At 39.7% G+C, this 21,363-nt stretch overlaps 1 protein-coding gene across 2 annotated transcripts in view; it reads right to left on the minus strand.

Annotated features, from left to right (window-relative positions):
- The window catches only part of CDH12 (cadherin 12), a gene marked incomplete at both ends in the record, with an annotated part of 159,268 nt that extends 145,030 nt beyond the window's left edge, over nt 1-14,238 (minus strand). For both annotated transcript variants that reach the window (XM_084280128.1, XM_084280127.1), the window contains one exon: nt 14,008-14,238. In XM_084280128.1, coding sequence (XP_084136254.1) covers nt 14,008-14,238 — 231 coding nt within the window. The remainder of the gene's footprint in view (nt 1-14,007) is intronic.
- Nucleotides 14,239-21,363: the final 7,125 nt, after the last annotated feature.

Genomic DNA, 21,363 nt, shown 5'->3' on the forward strand with positions numbered 1-21,363 from the left:
ACACACAGCCCCTTTCTCAGGACATTTATGATCATGTTAAACAACATAAGCCCCAGCCTAAATCCCTGCTGACACTGAAGGTAGCACAAGAAAGTCCAAGATGAAACACAGTAATTAACATTTTTGTTCAGTCCATACTAGGAGTGAATAACCCATCTGATAGTGAAAAACTTCAGGTTTAGGAAGCAGTAGCAAGGTCATAATGGCACTAGTTCAATAGTATCAAGAATAACCTTAAATCACACGTTCAGGGAGAAAGAAAATAAATACAATGTACACAAGAAAATAATCTCTGTCATTAAATCTGCTGCTAGAAGACAGGTTTTTTTCCCAAGCTCAGCTTTTTTCCCTGCAAACTTTTTATATTGTTGTAAAGTACTGCACGTAGCTGTATAGACAAAACCCATTGTACTTCTGAAGCATTTTTTACTATTTAAGCTGACAACATCGTAGTTCAATTCTCCTTTTTTTTTTTTTTTTTTTCACCAGGATTTAGTTAATTTTCACAAGGAACTGGAAGGAGACACAGGATAGCTGACCCTAATTATCATAGAATCTTGGAACAGTTTGAGTTAGAAGGGACTTCAAAGACTATCCAGTTCCAACCCCCCTGCCATGAGCAGAGACACCCTCCACACCCTCCACTCACCTAGGTTGCTCAAAGCCCCATCCAACCTGGCCTTCAACACTGCCAGGGATGGGGCAGCCACAGCTTCTCTGGGCAACTGCCCTTCTGAGACAACCGCGTTGTTCGGCAGCATAGCTGGAGCGGTCAATGGAAACTGTTGCCATTCACACTAGGTCTCACTCCAACCTCGATGGAGTAGCAGTATTAAACACCAGCCAAGCAAGCTGGCAGCAAAGTCCTGTGGGGTTTTTTTTGTTTGTTTGTTTTGTTTTTAAATCAGTAAGAAGCAGCGCTGAGGTATTTGACAATTTGACTCCTGTTCTTACCTCTGCCGTCAGAGTGGTTCCAAAGAATGGTTATCAATATGGTGATAGGCGCTTTATATATATAAATACGCTCTCACAGTAAAGAATTTCTTCCTAACCATCTAAATCTATCCCCTTTTAGATTTAACCCATTGTCCCATGACCTGTGACTGCACTCCATAAAAGATTCTCCCTCCATCTTTCATGTAAGCCCCATCTGGATACTGGAAGGCTGGAAGGAAGTCTCTCCAGAGCATTACTTATCTAGGCTGAATAAGCCTATGTGTCTCAGCCTGTCTTGATAGGAGAGATGGTTCAGCCCAACTAGCCAAAGGGCTATTTGTTACCATATGGCCTCATTCTCAGTATATACAGGGAGGAGCTGGCCAGGGACAAGAGCTCACTGCTGGGGGCTGAGCTGGGCATTGTGTTCTAGGTGGTGAGGAAATTACATGGTGTATCACCCACTTTGCATCATCTGCCAACCAGCTGGGATCCCTGTCCAGGGAAGTGGTCATTGACAAAGCAATTGGTAAAAAGACACAAACCCTCAGATTCTAGAGGTGACATCTGTCAGGCCTGAGGGAAATTTATCCCTTCAATGAAGATGTTGCATTCCATTCGGGCAAGTGGATTCCAGTACCTGAGAGAATTAGCCATAGAGGAGATGGTTTATTATGACCTGGAAAACAGAATCCCCACAGATCCATGACATTGATTGTGCCCAACCCATGTGGCAGAGGTTTGTACAGAGTAGATCATTGCCAGTAGATCATTGCCAGTACTGGACTGGAAAGGCGAAGAGGTGTCAATGGTGGATGAAGTGGCTGGATGACTCTGACAATATGAAGAAAGTCTGTCCACATCTCAGTTGTGGAGAAACTTATCTGGAAGGTCTAGCAACTCAAAGATATGACATCCCATTACACACCCGTATGGACCAGTATCTCAGCTGTTACGAGTAAATGTTCCTCTGCTCAGGAGAGAGGATATGGAGGGCACAAAGGAAGTGGGATTGAAAACTCACCTTGAACTTAGAAGCATAGGTACCTGAGTTGCCAGGAAAAATAATCACAAAAGGAGACTTTCCAATGAAAAATGCATGTCCAGTTTCCAGTGGGCGGTTTTCAAGACAGAGTGGAAGGCCTGATCATACTTATGATCCTCCTGAAGGGACTTCTAAGTCATTTTTGCAAGAACTGAGTAGGGAATATGACAAACAGGATTAGAGGGACCCTGCCTCCAGCCAGATGGAGGGGAGGGACAACTGAGTTTATTTGATCCGATGGCCTCATATGTCAGATCCATGACAGTACAAGGCTCTAGTGGGCACTGTGCAGTCTAACCTAATGCCATCAAGCCATGAAGGGTCAGAAATCATCTAGAGTGACAGAGAGATCCCAACAGCTAACTGTACTGGAGGCCTAAGTGAGCCTAACTGGGAATGACTGGCAAAAACACCCCACTGTGACTGGCCCAGAGGCTCCATGCATCCTGGGTGTAGACTACCTCAGAAAAGGGTACTTCAAAAGGGTACCCAAAACGGCACAGATGGGCTTTTGAAAGAGTTACCTTTAAGTCAGAGGAGATTAAACAGCTGTCCACCCTTCTTGATCTCTCAGAAGATCCTTCTGCTGTGGAGTTGAAGAACAACAGGTGCCAATCGCAGTGGTGCACCAGCAGCAATAGCACACTGAGACTCCCTGATTCCCATTCATAAGGTGATTCATCAACTGGAGAGTCAAGGAGTGACTGGCAGAACATGCTCACCCTTTAACAATCCAATATGCCCAGTGCAGAAGTCCAAAGGAGTGAGCAATCATGGCCTGAATGAAGTCACACTGCCCATGAATGCTGCCACGACAGACATGTTGGAACCTTAATAAAAACTGGATTCAAAGGCAGCCAAGTGGTACACCACAATTTATATTACTAATACATTCTTCTCAATTCTTCTGGCAGCAGAGTGCCGGCCACAGTTTGTTTTCACTTGGAGGGGTGTCCAGTAGACCTCAAATCAACTACCCTAGGGGTAGAAACACAGCCCCACCATCTGCCATGGACTAATCCAGACTATAATGGAAAAGTGTGAAGCTCCAGAGCCCCTGCAATATATTGATGACATTTTATGGGACAACACAGCAGAAGAAAGTTTGATAAAGGGAAGAAAATAGTTCAAATCCTTCTGAAAGCCAGTTTTACTACAAAACAAAGTAAGGTCAAGGGGCATACTTGCACAGGAGTTCAGTTTTTAGGAATAAAATGGCATGATGGGCGTTGTCAGATTCTAATGGATGTCACCAAAATAATTAAAGCTATATCTCCACCAACCGACAAAAGGGAAACATGAGCTTTCTTAGGCATTGTGGGGTTTGTTAGGATGCATATTCCAAATTACAGTCTCATCATAAGCCCTCTCAAATCTGGAAGAAGAATGGTTTCAAATCGGATCGTGAGCAGCTACAAGACTTTGAACAAATTAAACAAGAAATAGTTCATGGACCAGTAGCCCTTTTGCCAGTCTGGGCAGGCCCAGATATTAAATATGTGCTCTACACAGCAGCTGGGGAGAATGGCCTTACCTGGAGTCTTTGGAAGAAAACAGCAGGGGAGATTCAAAGTTGACCCCTAGAATTTTGGTGTCAGGTCTACAGAGGATCTGAGGCCTGTTATACTGCAACTGAAAAGAGATACTGGCAGCATGCAAAGGGGCTCAAGGTCCTTTGGGGGTGGTTGGTACTGAAGCACAGCAATCTCATGCTCCTGCTGCAGTGGCAAGAGTCGCACCAGATCTAAAAGAACCAGGATCGAGACTTTCTCCACTACTGCCTGTCTACACCTTTATTACTCCAACATCTGAATTTGTATAAAACTGCTCTTTCTTTCTTTCTTTAAAACTTGTTTCATGTATTCTGTATTAACCTGTTTTTTCTCTTATCCTTTTTGGTATTTCGTCATGCAGCAAGAACAATCAGGGTGGGGTTTCTGCTTACACAGATTTAAGACACAAAACCTTCTTCTAAAGAAAACTGAATTTAAGATGGTAGGTAGTAACTAAAACTATATCAGATTTACTTTCCGCCTTCATCAATGCTGGTGGATATTTTCTTCAGTCATTATTACGTCTCACAGCTCTTCTCCCGTTTTCACCTTCCATGAGATATCAGCCCCTAGGCTGGGTGGGGGAGGGAAATGCCATCTGGCAGTGTCAACTTAAGTGCCTTTCTCCTTGCTCATCCTCTGTTGCCTATATAGCACTATAACATATATATATATATATATCTCGCCGCAGTGCAGTGGTCACAGTATATACACTCCTGGTACTGCACAGTGAACAAGACCAAGGAATTTATCAGAGTTTTAAAATAATCCTGGAAAGAAAAAAGACAATTTTCAAACAGATTCTTCTTATGCTTGAGTTTGTCTTCTACCCTTAGAAGCAGCATAATCCCTGGTTTGCAAATCACTCTACAACTTATTTAGATTGAGTAAATGTTCAGGAACAAGTGGCAACAGGGACAACACTGTGCAAGGGTGTTCCTGTAATAAAATTATTTTCCACTGCTGGGACAGCTGAATACTATTTATTTTTATGTAATATTATTTCCTCAGTTTTAGAATTGTTGTATTACACTTTTCTTATTTGTTAGGAACTTTTTTGACTTTGCATTCACGTTGGGATTTTTGCAAGTTTTTTTTCCAGGTGGGGAAAAATGTAATCTACTCTTTTTAACATATAAATTTTTTTTTAGCGAACACAAGAGTCTTTTTGAAAGCAGTTCCTTTCTTTAGACTTCTACCAACATGTGTGGAAAATCAATTAAGCTTGTGGGTACACAAAATGTACTTCAAATCATAACAGAAGCTGCAGAGGTCAAACTTTACTATGTTATGTTCATTGCTCGTAATTTAATTGGATATGTAACAGGCCCTCTGTAAGGAGAAAAACAACTGTAGCTTTTGCAGCACAGTGGATGTCAGGTAAAAGGAGACAGAGAAAGATTAGAGCATGGTTATCTCTTGGGGAAGAAGACAGACAGGTCATTTACAGTCTGTGGGACATGGAGGTGGATGAGAGACAGGGAAAAGGTACGTGCCATAAAACCAGTATCTGTTCCAAGTCCATTTCTTTCTGTATCAGATAGAGTTATAAATTGAGGTTCAATATACATACTTCAGAAGCACAGAGGACATACGCTGTGAAAGGACTCTCAGGGCCCTAACTCACAAACCATACTAGATGTAACTTCAGCCCCTGACAAGACTGCCAGTACCAATAATCTTCAGTTCTCTTTATAAATTACATACAAGCATATTAAGTGCACTGCCTGAAAAAGTGATAATCTAACCCTTGAGATTCTCCTATGCATTGGTGCTGAGCACCAATCTGGAATTTTTATTTCTTTTTCTTGAAAAGCCTGCTTAATTATGAATTGATTTATTCTTGCTAGGAAAACACTTCTGTTTCAGGATATTTGGCATTTTATTTGGAAAAAAGTTTGAATTTTGTTCTGGCATTTTATTTTATACTCATACATTACTTTTGAATTTCAGTGGTGATTTTTCATTCTATTCTTAATAAAATGTAAATAATACTGTTAATGTTATTAAAACAGTTAAATTATTTCAATATATATATTTCAACATATATTTTTCCTTTTTCTATGGAAACTATGAAGAAAAATTTATACATTTAAATTTCTGAATCTTGTTGTTCTAATTTTTACTGAAAAGTTTCTTTAGATCAAGACAACGTTCCCTGAAATTGCAAAAGAAATAAAAAAGTATGCATTTTGAAAAAAACAACCCATTCCATAGATATTAAATACTTTAAAGTATTATTTTATTGCCCAGTAAATCTATCTACTTCTATAACTGGAATTTTCTGATTCAGAAGTTGTATTCTTTATCATTAGTACCCACAAATGTTTCTCTGGAGGGCTGTTCTCAACCCACTCACTGTCCAGCCTGTATTTCTGTTTGGGATGGCCCTGACCCAGGTACAGGTCCTTGTACTTGGCCTTACTGAACTGCTGTTCACTAGTAATGTTTCACTAACTATGAATTCAGCTTTGAGTTGATGACATACATAATACATGCCTGTGCCTGAGCAGTAAAAGCACTACATCCATGGCTGCCACGTGAGCCAGCAATCCTCAGCAAAACAACAGATTTATAGTACAAATTTTTAAATTATTAAATTCACTTTAATTAAAAGTGAGAACATGGGGTTTTTTTCTACCCCCCTCAAAGCCCCCAGAATAATTATAAAACCTTTCACATGTTTCCTGTCCAGATGAAGCCATTTATACAAAAACTTTCCAAATAGACTACAATAGATATAAGGAACCTCCTTAGTAGTTTAATTTCTACAACCTGATTTATATTTCTCTATTTATGTTCACAGCATAAACTTTGGACACATTGTAGAACCATTAGTCCCATCCACTCAGCTGTGTTCAGAGGTCTTATGAGAGCTGGTGACTTCATACTAAAAGGACCATCTCCATGGGCTTTTAGTTTCCTAGACTGAACACTGAATTCACAGCCAATGCAGCCTGCTGAGTTTGAGACCTCTAACTATTTCTTATTGTGACCTCCTTAGCAGTCCAGAACAATGACCACAACCTTCTACATCCCCTAAAATGTGGGTTACAGCTCAACCAGTTGATTCTTCATTTTTATTTTGATCTCTCTTAGTCCTGATCTGACTCTTTCTAGGAGCTAGCTAGTGCTGGGACTTTTTCAGGAATGGTCTCCCAGAAGCATAAAACTAGTTCATCCCTTTTAAAAGAAAGGGAAATAAGCACAGCAAGAGACACTCCCCACTTACCCCTCCACCTTGGCTCAACTGCAAACTTACAAGTCTGCTCAAAACCAACAGGGAAGCATATCAGAGATGGAAAAGAGGATGAATACCCACTGAGTACTGTAAAGGCATTGCTAAGGTGTGCAGAGAAGCACTTAGAAAAGGAAAATCTCAGCTTGAATTGAAACTGCTCAGAGATGTCAAATCTGCAAGTAGCAGTTCTTCAGGTATGTAAACAATAAGCAGAAAGAGAAGGATAATGCTGGCCCACTGTTAAACAGGGGAAGTGAATTAGTCACTAATGATGCTGAAAAGACAGAGGATCTCAATGCTTTCCTCACCTCTGTTTTTATCAACACTGTTGGGCCCCAGGCCTTGGGAGCAATAATCCAGGTCAATGCACACACAGACCCACCATCAGTGAAGGAAGAGTTGGTATGTGATCTATTACAGGAACTTGACCCCTACAAATCAATGGGCCATGACAATATACACCCAAGGGTGTTCACAGAGCTGGCTCACGTCACTGTGAGAACACTCTCCATAGTCTTTGAGACGTCATGCTGATCAGGGGATGTCCCAGAATGCAGGAAGTCTAATGTCACACCCATCTACAAGAAGGGTTTATAGGAGGGAAATTGCAAGCCCATTATTCTTACTTCAGTCTCTGGGGAAGTTATGGAATGAAGTCTCCTGCAGGCTATCACGTGTCAAATGAAGCACATGATTGGGAACATGCAGCATGGATTTGCCAAGGACAAATCATGCTTGATAAACCTGATCACCTTCTATGACAAAGTAATCTGCTCAGTTGATGTGGACACTGCCTACCTGGATTTCTCCAAGGCTTTCAATATAGTTCCCCACAGCCTAGAGAAATGGATGCATTATGGTCTAGATAGGTGGTATGTGCAGTGAGCGGAGAATTAGCGTGAAGGCGACACTGGTGGTAAATATCTTTTTTTTTAAGTGGCAACCTGTCACAAGTGGGGTTTCTCAGGGATCAAGACTGGGCCTAACACTGATTAATATCTTTATAAGTTATCTGGCTGATGGGAGGAAGTGCACCCTGATGAAGTTTGCAGATGATACCAAACTGTTTGGGGAAGTAGGCACATTGGAAGGGAGAGTTGCCCTGCAGGAAGACCTGGAAAGGCTGGAAGAGTGGGCTAACAAGAACATCATGAAGTTCAAAAACAAGTATAAGGCCTGGGAAAACATAATCCAGGATGTGGATCTACCCAGTTGGAGAGCAGGTCTATGGAAAGGGATCCAGGGGTCCTGGTGGACAAGAAGCTCAATATGAGTGAACAGTGTGCTGCAGCAGCAAAGAAAGCCAAAAGGATGCTGGGGTGCATCATCAAGGACACCATTTACTCAGCAATTGTTAAGCCACACCTGGAATACAGTGTTCAGTTTGTGTTCGCACTATATAAAAAAGATGTGGACAGGCGGAAGAGGGTCCAGAAAGGGACATCAGGATGATCAAAGGGTGGGGAAGCCTGGCGTAAAAGGAAAAGCTGATAGAATTGGGTTTTTTCAGCCTTGAGAAAAGAAGGCTTAAGGGAAATCTCATCACCATGTTCTAGTAATTAAAGGGTGACTACAGAGCAGATGGAGACTTCTTTTTTACAAGGAGTCACATGGAAAAGATGAGGGGGAACAGGCACAAGTTACTCATGGGGAGATTCTGATTGAACACTAGAAGAAAATTTTTCACAATGAGAACAAGCTGCTATTGGAATAATCTCCCCAGGGAAGTGATGGATTCCCCAACACTGGATGCTTCTAAGATTGGGCTGAATGGGGTGTTGGACCCATCTTGTCTACATGGTGTTTGTGTCTAGATGGAGCTTTTGCTGAGAAAGGTTGGGCCCTTCCAACCTTGTACTCTATGATTTCTACGAACTTTGTTTCATCTCCAAATACATCATATAATTTTCATTAATGTAAGGATCATGGGCAAAAGGTGTTGCTCCTATCAGTTTTTTGCTTCTAATTTTACCGCTATGAGCTACCTAAATAAATCAATAAACAAGTGAAGCTGCTAGATCAATGAGAAACATTCTGTTGTAAGTTGCTTGTCTCTACTACATGTGACAAAAAAAATAGGTCTTTATATCTTATAAAAAGACAAGCTTGCAAAAGTAGACATTAAATGCAAGTCTGACTTGCTTATGGGAGTTTTTTTATTGCCATGGTTCTACTCCCTTCTCACACTTTCACGTGCAGCTGTCAAAATTGCTTTGTGTCTCACACAGTTTATGCAATATACAGGATGCAAAGCTTTTAAAGTCATCACTTTTTCACCAGCCAGACATAAGTAAGAGAGACAAAAGTCTCAGCTCAACACAGCAAGATGAGAGGTCTGGAGTTCTGCCCCCTATTCTGATAACTCTTAAAGGTTTGGGGTTTTTTTACTGTTTCATTTTTCTTCATAATTTTTCTTATCTGAAATAAATTGTGCCCATGTTTTTGGTTGAAAATGTGCATGGTATAAACTCAGTCAGTTAGTTTAGGCTAACCATGCCAGGTCATGCTTTAAATTATCACCTAAGAACCACTAAGGCCCAACAAGAATTACACTCTCATGTCTGCAGACAGAGATGGTTATATGAATTCCTGTGGGTTAAAGATGCACTGAAAAAGTTTTCTTACAAATATTATTTGGAAGATCTTTTATGCTATAATCATCCAGAAATGAGTAACTGATGTCCTGCATTATGAGAGTCAGTTAACCTGCTGCTACCTGTGGTCCCTGAAACCCTTATCCGCTTGAAGATGGCACTGTGCAAATATCTAATGGAAATGATACACATGTTTCTCTCTAGTATTGTCACTTTGTCAGTCGTGGGCATAGAATCTGATAAGCTAGCAAAACTGCTTATGACAGCTTTAAGTGAAATATTATTGTCACCTTCTTAGAAGCATCTAAGTAGAAATATATATTTTTTTAAATCAGATAAATCAGGATACAGTTGGACTGAGATTTAAGCATTTTTTCCCTTCAAAGGGCAGTAGCTTTCAAATTCACTTCATGTATTTCTTTTCCTTTAATTTTCCTTTTTTATTTTTTCAAGTAAACTCACCAGAATCACAGAATGGTAGGGGTTGAAACTCATAGCCACAATACTGTAGATCTGTTTGTCTGAGAACAGATTCTGCACAAGCAGTGCAAAATTTCCGTCAAAGACTGCCCTGTCATCCAGACACTCACTTGAGAGGGAAAATAACTGTAAAATGTGAGTGTGCAGTCAGAAAGAGGTGTTGATTTAAGCCTGATGGAAGGTGATCAACATTAATTTAATGATATTTAAAACTATCCACTATAAAATGCATAAATGAGTTCTACACTCATATTTCACGTTCAGAGGATAAATCATTAGGTCTCAGAAAAGCACTTTATTCTGGTCATAGACAGAGAGTTCTGCTTCCTCCAAATCAGTGCCGTTTCTGTCTTGATATATGAGGAAGCCTCTGAAGATGATGAGGCTTTCTTAGGACTGAGTCAGATGAAAAATACCGTACTGTTACATGCACCCTGTACTGCCACAGGGGAGTTGTGAGTATTGCCTTTTTCAGGTGGTGGGGATCACAGCAAAAAAAAATATCTGTAGTAGTTTGTTTGTGAGCATATACATATGAACATGCATAATGTAACAAAGGTTCAAAAAGTACAAAACGTGGCAAAACATAAAGGTCATTTATTAGCAAGGTAATGTCTGGCAAGCTGAGAATATTTAGTTTTTACACACAGGAATAGCGAAGAAAAATGGCCACTGCCTCAAGGAGGGGTTTGCAATCTTTTCCTGTCCTGCGTTCAGTACAGACTTCCACATTCCTGTCTCTGCAGGCTTGAGGACAGCCAGCAAGACAGCTCCCAAGAGCAGTGGTGCAGGTATACTACACAAGAAAAATGCTGTGAATTTGCATACTAGGAACGCAAAGACACACATACGTAAGTGGAAGCATGCTTACATGTATGACAGCTGAAACCTTCTATTAGTGTTGGCTTTATAACAAAGAACCTATACTGTTCTCCTCTATTTTGTTCCCTTAAACCTTCTTTTCATTACGCTGCCTCTGCAGGTGACTACTGAAACACAACAATAAAGGAAGGTTACAGCAAGATTTGTAAATCCTGGTGGGGTTACAGCCCTTGATCTACTCGTCCATAAGAGCAATTAAAACTGCTAACTCGTCAGTGGTTATAAACTATGTTGGGACATGGCCATGCTTTAAGACCTGATACTCTGATCAGACTTCTGTCACCATTCACTGAGGACTGAACTTTGGCACAAAAAAAAAGAATCACGAACTTTTTTATCTTAATCCACACATGCCCTGTTCTGCCTGGCTTTCTGGAGCTTCACAGCACCAGGAGAATGCATAAGGCCCAGCAAAGTAAGTGTATGAGCGAGCCTTATTTTACAGAGAGCTTAACAGCATTCTTTCAATTTTCATGGGTCACATGCCAATGCCATATTCCAATTTTGCTTTTTAGCCTGGGTCTGCTCACATAGATCTTTACTAAAGGGCACTATTGGGGTCTTTTTTTGGCAGTCTGATGGATTTTTACATCTCTTCCATACCACGTAAGCAGAGGATTTCCAAACTTCGATTAAATATTCAGATGAAATGCTTTTAATATGTCAACATGAAGCACTATGTCAAACACTCTTAACTGTGAGCTAGACTGATATCTATCGGTTTCTAAACAATATTTTAATTTGCAGATTACACCAAGTTGAGTGGGCATGTTGATCTGTTGGAGCGTAGAAAGGCTCTATAGAGGGATCTGAACAGGCTGGACCAATGGGCCAAGGCCAATGGTGTGAGGTTCAACACAGCTCAGTGCTGGGTCCTGCACTTGGGTCACAAAAACCCCATGCAATGCTACAGGCTAGCGGAAGAGTGGCTGGAAAACTGCCTGGTGGAAAAGGAGCTGGGGGCATTTGTCAACAGGCAGCTGAGTGTGAACCTAGGTGGCCAAGAAGGCCCATAGCATCCTGGCTTATGTCAGAAACAGCATGGGCAGCAGGACTATGGAGGTGATTATCCCCCTGTATTTAGCACTGATGAGGCCACACCTTGAATACTGTGATCAGTTTTGGGTCCCTCACTACAAGAAAGACATTGAGGTCCTGAACCATGTGCAAAGAAGGGCAACAAAGCCGGTGAAACCTGTAAAGAGCAAGTTTTATAAGGAGTGTCTGAGCAAACTGGCTTTGTTTAGCAGTGTGAAAAGCAGGATGAGGGGAAACCAATACAGTGACATGTGTATTGGTGTTTATATTCTAACTGCTACACTAATAATGTCACAGTAATTTATAAATCCAAATCTGGAAGCAAATTTTTTCACTTAATATTACTGATGTACTAATTAAACATGCTAATTTATTTTGTGTTTCACCACCAAGTTCTTTCCACAGTTTATTTTATTTATTAGGTACAGTGATAGATGATATCCTGTCCAGAAACAGCAGCATTACGTTGTGTTATGCTGTGGGTGGATCTCTCCTCCTTTTTGAAAAGTGTCTTTTCTGCAACTTGCAACAGTTAAAAATAGTCTTAATAGTTAAAAACATGCCAGGTAAATGTGTGGTGTGGTAAGTGTTACTCTTAATGAAAACATCCTACTAGTTATAAAGTTGCTTATAAGATCAAAGTTAAATGAATCCATTATAGTAATTTTTTTTGCAAATTAATATTATTTTAGCAGTTTATAACACCCTAAATGACTACCTGGACCATCTTTCATAAAGGAATAAAGACTACTTACAGTGGTACAACACTAATATCTCTGCCTTCTGAGGTAAAAAGCACAGCAATCATGCTGCCTGCACCGAATGGTATTAATATCCTTGTCTGCATTCATTAGCAAGTGGCCAGAACAATATGTGTTAGAGGGAGTGTAAGTTGGATCAACCGTGTTTCACAAAGATGCGATTTCACATTATGTGATTCCCCCTCTCTTCAGACTGTAAAACAAACTCATTATGTTACCTTTGTGATATAAACATGCAGCTTTGTGAACTGTTTTGACTAATATGTTTTAGTGCTTAACATTAATTCCTACATTATATATATGTACATTTTTGATTGGTTTGTCAAATCAACTAGTGAACCACATGTAGTCTTTTGCTGGTTTATTTATAAATTATCTACGTAGAATTGTTTCCTTCTGTGATGGCTTTTTTCTGTATTTAGAAAATACATTCCCAGCTTTTATATTAAAAAGGCTCACCAATAATCATATATATTTATATATACACACACATAAATAAGTAAATATGGTATGTATTAAAAACTGAAGTATGATGCCTCATTTTTATGATAGGTGAATTTTAACCTCACTGTCTTAGGGAAGTGGCTTTTGGGGACCCAGTAAATTAATCTCTGACCTCTTATTTTCATGGAGCAAGGACCTTTCCTTAAAGTGAAAATTATACATAGTATCCAACTATATACTGTGATAATGTTTTGGTTGGGTTTTTTTCAGGTCTCACTTTCACCCTTCCTTTCTGAAAAATCTGTTACCTAAATCCACTCCCCACACCCCTTGAACAGTTGGCTATCAAATGACTCATGCCCCATTACAGAATCGGTGGTCATATAATGAGAGAGAATTGCATAAATTCTCTGCATGTGTGAGTGTGCGTGTCTGCACACAGAGTATAAAAGCTGTAATGCAAGAGTTTGAATTATGAAGCAATAAGGTGTTAGAAACACTTGAAAACAGTTTGAACATCAGAAAAGAAAATAAGCAAATGATACCGAGGCATACGAGAGCAGAGTGAAAATCTAGCTAGCTGAAAAAAGCTTTGCTAGCTCAAAGCTGACTTGGGGTAACCACACCGATCACAGAAATGACTCTGCATTCTTGGCTAGAAATTTTTGGTTTACATCTTTTCTCTGATCTGAATCTGATCTTTGTTGCTAAAAATCAAGTATGCTATTACAGTAAATTCAATTAAAGTTAGCTGTGCACCACAAACTTAACTCAGAACTCCCTTTCTTTATTTTGTTCCAAAAGCAAGGATAAGGAAATAAGACACACATACAATGGCAGAAAATAAATGTTATAAAATTGTGCACTAAAAATGTCTATACTGGCTATACGAGAGGCTGAACAGTGAAAGGGATGAATAGAGGAAACTACTGTCAGTTGAAGATTTGCCCTACCAGAAACAGGTACTCATTTACAGCACAATTTACTATTTGTCTGTGTCATTTCAACTTGTAAAGAAAGATTAAAGAATTACCTTTCCCACATACTGAGGTTCGGAGCCCATGTACTCCTCCAGCACAAAAAATTGATTCCAGACCCAGCCTCGTTTGACTCTCTGGGCAGATGACCTCCTCCCTGGCACTGGGACAACATTTTCTCTTGGCTCTGCTTCTAAAGTCTGTTGTGGTTGTGGATGCAGTGGCGTTAGGAGACCTCCATCAAACAGGACCCAGAGAAGCAGGGATAAGCAGTTCCTTGTAAGCATTGGCAACGGCTTCCCTACAGCAAGTAATAAAAACTCCAGCACTTAATGCAGAGCAGAGGAATCCAGGTTTGAGGTGTCTGTGGCCTCCACCACTTAGCTTCTGATTTTATTGCGGAAATGCTAATGCAGGCATTAATCCTTCTGATGACAAGGTTTTTGCCGCATTAAATTCCATCTAAAGGGACCTATAAAAGAGATTTACATGGCAACATCAAATTACATAAAATTACATTGAAGCGTTCATCAAAATTCTCACACCTAGTTACTTTCTAGAGACAGAGAAAAAGATTAAGAATCACAGTTTTAAAAGAGATTGCTATTTTGATTGTAGCATTGAGCTGCTCTAGAACATTGTAAAGGTATTGCAGAAATAGCTCATTCTTGCTCTGCTTAGCATTACCTTTGTTTCTGTCCAAGGACAGGCCTGTAGCCTGCACTTTATCTCCCATTTATCAGACTAAAGTGTTACCCAGCAGTGATGTTAAAAGTATTCACTATGGATTTACACAGAAAATGCTGGAGAAGAAAGAACCCACTTTTCCATCCTACTGTCCAGCGTAGGAATGCTTTGCTTCTTCTCTCTGCTAGAAAAGCATCTTGGAAGCATCCCCTTCTGTCTGTGAGTGGACTTCAACAAAGTTTATACTGAGCCTTCCATAGAGTTGTATGAATTCCGCAGGAAATCAAAAATGGGAAATAGTATCCATGCAGAGAAATGCCACAAAACTGCCAACACACAATATTAAGTCAGTGACTGGCATTCTCTTCTCATGAGAAGCCTTGTATCAAAATGATTGCTGTGTTCTTCAGGACTACTGTAAAGTACATTAAAAAATGCAGTCCTGATACACGGAGAAAATGGTAGAACTGCAGTCAGCATAGAAACAACACTTACCTCAGTGTCTTAGCTTACTTAGCCAGTAAGCTAAGACACTGATACTTATTTATACTGACAAATGCCAGGTATGCAGATTAAAAATAAATCAGTGCTAACTAACTACAGGGCTGGGACAGACCTATCACATCAAGGTGACAATTAAAACTGCGGTGATCCTCGTAGCAGCCAAATGCCATCAGGAAAGAAGAAAAAACCCAACACAAACCCTAAAGGAATTGTTAGGCTCTCACATTGCTCTGTTTGTACCAGCACAGACAGTTCTCACAAAAAGACAGATATACTGTGAAATATACTGGGTTTTCTAGCCACGGTATAATTAACAGAGGTGCGTTCTTTTCATATTTATGAAATGTTCTGATTCATCGTCTGCAATTAATAAAACGACCGTGCTAAAGGATGTAAATATTTAAATATTGGGAATGTTAATATTTAAATATTATGGAACATGAAACAAGTTCAATAAAATGTAGCTCTAGCTGTTACTTGCAACTTTGCGCCAAATTCAGCAGCAATGAAAGCTGGTGAAAATGAGAACTCACGCTATCTAAAATGCGGTGACCCACTGCCCAATAAAGACACTGTGAAGACTTCTAAATATACAGAATCCATGATGAAACAAACGGGGTTACTCTAGAATTAGACAATAAACAGTAACACAACATCTACATTCATTTTCAGGCAGGCAGCAGTAAGTACTGAGGCAACACGAAGCCTTACGTGTTTATTTTTCCCCACACTTCCAAGCTATTGATCTTTCTTTTAACAGAGAAAGTGGCTTAACGGCTTTACTGAAGCTATCCTTGGCTATACTGGCCCTCTGCAGGTGTTAAAACTGAACCCTCACACTTTTATAAGGCCCAGAACATCCGTTTAGCAAGTATACCTTCTCTTCCATGGCTCTTCATGTTTGGGGTGGATGACTGTCAGGCTGCATGTTGCACTAACTTAGATAGAAGGGGATCAAAGTTGTTTTCTGAACAATTAACATTTCCATAAACCACAGATCTATTCTAACAAATTTTAAATCCCACTGTGGAGTAAGATTTAAGAATAAATTAATAATCTTATCTCATTAAGACCTACAACCTAGGTATGAAATGCCAGCCTTCTCTACAGTTGCTGGTTGTTAGGTACAAGAATCACTGCTTGTAGGATTTAAGATGGATGCATTCCACATTTAAAAACAAACAAACAAACAGAACCCCAAAATCCAATTCATACCACTATGGAATTCAGCACTTTGTTAGGGCCATATTGTGCCATTGATTTTTAAGCAGAAGTTTTTACTAAATCAATAAAGAGTGCTGCTTAAAAATCAATGACACAATATGGACCTCAGAACAGAAGAAACAGTAAAGTACCTAACCATGTATATTTTTCATTTTCAAACACCGCCAAAGGTTATATTTCCTCATGAATAATATTATTAATATCCATAGCAGTAAATAACATAAAAAATATTATTTTTAAGGTACATGCTAAAGTATCTAAACAGAAAGGATTTATACCTGGGAGCCTGGAAAACACAACAAGTTTTGAAGGGAAAAAAACCAAAAAAGACCCTAAAAAAACCCTACTCTAAATTTAGGGCAAGTATATTTCTGTTCTGATTAGAAGGGCTAGCTTTTAGGTTTTAATAAGAAAGAAATTTTAAAAATTGCTGAAATGGTATCTAGTGCAAATGAGTATTTTAATTCTACTTTCAGAAAGGATCGGAAATGAGGGCAGAACTCCTCTCTGATGATGATACTTTTTTTTTTCCTTTTTTTTATCTACAGCAAAATATTCTAAGGTACAATGGGTACAAACTTCTCACTTGGATTATCATTTGTATTCCACGGATTTTATTCCAGCAAAGAAGCTTTAAAACAGGGCCCTACCACACTAGACAACTGTACTCAAGGCATCTTCAATGTATTTTTATTAGCAGCTTCTTTACCTAATGGTTCACATGACTTCTTGCACTTTGCTCTTCAATGTATTCAATGGTATGTAACACCGAGTTCAGGCTGTGTTCATCCATAATTCAGGTCCAAGACTTCCAAAATCCTGTGCCTCTCCTGATCCATAATTGCACAGTGCATGCCTAGATTTTATGGCCAAATCATAGTAACCATGAAACACAGAGAAAAAACCCACACAAACAAACAAAGAACTCAAAGTATCCTTTTGAACTGCCCAGCCATTGATGGGAGCTGGAAATAAACAACATAAAAAAGTGGTGGGATAGGCTGCACTGCTTCGCAAAGCCCAAAATCACGCTGTATTCAATTTAACTGCTGTACTGCTGCTCTTTGCTGAGGAGGCTTCGTACATTACAGTTCTCCCAGCAGAGCTCTGCCTCCGGCCATGTCTGTCAGTCAGGGAGCTTTTAAAATGTTATACAGCACCAAAAGTAATGCAAAGAGATTGAAGGACTTTGATGAAAGGAGAACAATTCCCCCTTGGCTGGAAGGTTAACAACCAAGTGCAGAACACAGAGCACTTTAACCCCTTCCCTGTTGGTCTCCCAGAACCCATGCTGTAGTTGGGAAAGTGGAATGCCAGTGCTCGCTTCATTCCCTACAGCTTCAAAAAGCTGATGGATGGGAGGGCCAGAGAAAAACGTGAGGCTAATAGGTGTTGCAGCATGGGACTGTGGCACAGACGCCCTCATCAGTCGCAAAGAGTTCACCATGAGGAATTTTCTTTTTTTTAAATGTAAAGCTCAGCAGTTAGAAGATAAATAATTGATAATCCACCACTTCGTCTCTCAAAAGTACCATTCCAGCTTGCTGCCATGTAGCCCTTGAGCAGCAGGAAACTGAGGCAAAGGGTCTCCCATGCCACCTCTTCTTCCCCAGCATTGCATTATTGGCTTTGGAGGAAGCCTGGAAGTGGCCTGCCGGAATATATTTAATAATACAGTTGGAATTTGTATAGCAATTCAAAGGCTGATCTTTTTGTCTGTGTTTATTCACTTTCATTTCCTTTTCAAGCTATGTGCTAGTCTTCCAGTCAGGATGTCTAAACCTGTCTCGGTGCTTTTATGTTGTCATATGCTCATTAGACATTTAAATCTAGCACTCTCATATAGCTTTGCCTGGAAAACTTCTATGAAGGCTAGGAGATAAGGATTCAGAAATCCAATCAGAAGACCTAGCCATAAAGAAGGTGCTACATCTCCTAATTATTTTTAGGAATTATTTCCTCTGATGCTTATAAAGATATACTTAAGTAGCAAAAGAGTTGTGCACACTCAGTGCATGTCTTCCCCTTACAATATGAAAGTACAGGAGGACAGATTTTTCTCAGATCTTGCTTTTCTTCAACATTAGCTGTTGCTAGTTATTTCTCCAGATTATCATATGGATTTAGATCCTATTATGCATGATCTAATTAACACATTAAGAGAACCACAGAGGGAAAACACATATGAACTTACCCACACATGTACTTTTATACATTGAATTTACACTTATTGTTTTCCCCAGTTTGAAAAAGTGACCCAGTAACCAGCATGGAAAACATGTTAAAACACCATAACTAAGAAATCTTGATCTTACTTAATCTGTCCTCAAAACTGTAGGCTTAGACACTCATGGAATACAAATGATTAATTAAATATCACTACTGACATTATTTATTGAGAATAACATAATACAGTATAAATGATATCCCTGCAAGAGTTTTGATACTGACCTGGATTATACTGCCATTAATCTAAACAGCCCAAGCAAAGGAATGTTTTTGGAATAGCAAAACTGTTGCACGCCATTACTGCTGCAATAACTCTCAATCAAAGAGAGCCATGACAGTGCAGACACAAATCACATCACCAAGCTTGGCAAAGGCTATCCCTTCTTGAGAGGAGAGTCATATATCCTCTGCAGTCACTACTATGCACATAAAGCCTGATCTAGAGGAGTCTTTGGATTTTGCTGAGGTTTAATCCCAGCAGGCAGCCCAACCATTCACAGTGACTTGGGAAGACAAACGCTGTAACTCCGAACATTACGCTTTTCCTCCTTCTACCCACCCATTTGCAATGCTGAGTATGATATCATATGGTATGGGATATCCCTTTAGTCAGTTGGAGTCAGCTGTTCTGGCTGCATCTCCCCCCAACTCCTTGTGCACAGCCAGTCTGCTCACTGGTGTGGTGGGATGAGAAGCAGAACAGGCCTTGGCACTGTGTAAACCCTGCTCAGCCACAACTAAAAACACCCCTGTGTTACCAACACTGTTTTGATCACAGATCTGAAACGCAGGCTATACAAGCTACTACGAAGAAAACACTACCCCAGCCAAAACCAGTGCAGATAGGTATGAAGTATCTACTTCGATCTGCCCACAGATGCGCTGCTGTCACATGCAGACAAGCAAGAAACACTAAAGCTTCACAAAGCACTCAGAACTGCCTTCAGTCCAGCAAAGCTGATAATTGCACCTCTGTGAATGGAGGCAAATTGCTTACTGACAAAGTATCCATTATGCACTGATGGTGGGAACACTTCTGCAGCCACCTTAGCCGTAAATCTATCAGCATAAAGAAAGATTTTGCTTATGTGAAACAATAGCTAATGTAGAGCAACCATCTCCCTACCCATAAAGAGGTTTGAAAAAAAACTTGGCAGTACTGTAAAATGGTTGATCCATGCCAGATGAAAAGCCAGCTAAGATCTCTTAACTGGATATGCTGTAATAGCTTACCGTCTAACCTTGCTTCTCTGCAGTATATTGAAATAAGAAAATACAACTACAGAAAAAATAAAGCAATTCTATGCTGCTAGTATCTATTAAAATCAACTGCTAAAGCACTTGAGATTATATATAGTGTTTAAAATAACTGTAAAAGGATATGGAGAAACTCTCTCCCCTTGATGTTTTCCTTCCCTGACCTTAGGCAAATCATTTAGCCTGGTATTCTCAAAAGTATTTAGTGAAAGAATTCCCAATTGATTAGACCTTAGATGTCCATATTTCTGTGAGTTTGACTTCCTTGAACTTTACAACCTATCTAGACACCTAGAAATTAACTGTAATTCTTCATTTTCTCCACCTGTTTTCCCCTTTGTCTTATTCTAGTTAGAGTAGGAACAACTTGGTAACATCGAAACGGGTATTGGTAGGAAGAGTATAAGTGAACAGACTAGAGACCTCCTCCTACCAAGGAGAGTAATTCTCTATCTCACCATCCTACAAGTGAGCAGAATTTCAGAAACTGATTGATCAAGTCCCACCTGTGCAGCCAGTAAACCCATTTGGCAAGTGTAACATCTGGAACCCATGCCAGTTAACTGCGAGTGTTTCTACCTGCTAAGAAAACACCTGACTTACTGGGGTCTTAACATGATCCGAAAGATTTGCTCCTTTAACTCTCTTTGTGTGAGACACAATATGCCATAGAAACGTAGAATGGTTCTCAAGCTATATAGATTGACCATCCATGAAGCTGATGCCTGAATCTCAGTCTCTACTTCTGTGGTTGTTTATATGAAATTGATGATGGACTGGAAGTACAGAAACCCAAACTCCTATGCAAACCCTAAATATTCTGTAACTTAGTGATGATACCACTGTTTAAATGAGAGAAATATGGGTAGAAAGCTCACAAATAGAAGATGAATCTTGATATTTCTGTAAGATATATGTTATCATCTGGAGAAGAACCAGACTGACCGAACTACTGAACAGCAAGCAGGTAGCAGGTTTTCTCATGCAATAAGATGACTTTAGCTTTCCTGTTGTCAAATGCTACTACAAAAGTACCAACATTTCATGTCAAATATTTTGTTTGATATAAAGTTACCAATTATTGAACTTGGCAAGAAAAATTGGAATTCGATTAAGGATGGTCAACCTGGTCTAGTGAGGGTGTCCCTGCCCATGGCAGGGAGTTGGAACTAGATGATTTTGATGTCACTTCCAACCCAAAGCATTTGATGATTCTATGATTATGATTTTTGGACTTCACTGCCAAATCCATCCATTCTCTCTGTTCAAAGGTCATTTGCAGAGTTGTATTATATATACAAGAGTTCAATTCTAGTATCAGGTATTTCTATACATATCAGGAGTGATACTAATATGAATCTGGAATACTCTACTGAGCTTTTACTGGTATAAAACCAAAGTAAGATGAGAATGATGTCCCTGATTTTCAAGAATGACTGCCCTTGCAGCACAGTCATAGGAAGGTTGCCACAAATATATAATAACACAAAAAAAAACCCCATCCCAAACAT

Source organism: Gallinula chloropus, assembly GCF_964237585.1.
Source record: "Gallinula chloropus genome assembly, chromosome: 2".
Lineage (NCBI taxonomy): Eukaryota > Metazoa > Chordata > Aves > Gruiformes > Rallidae > Gallinula > Gallinula chloropus.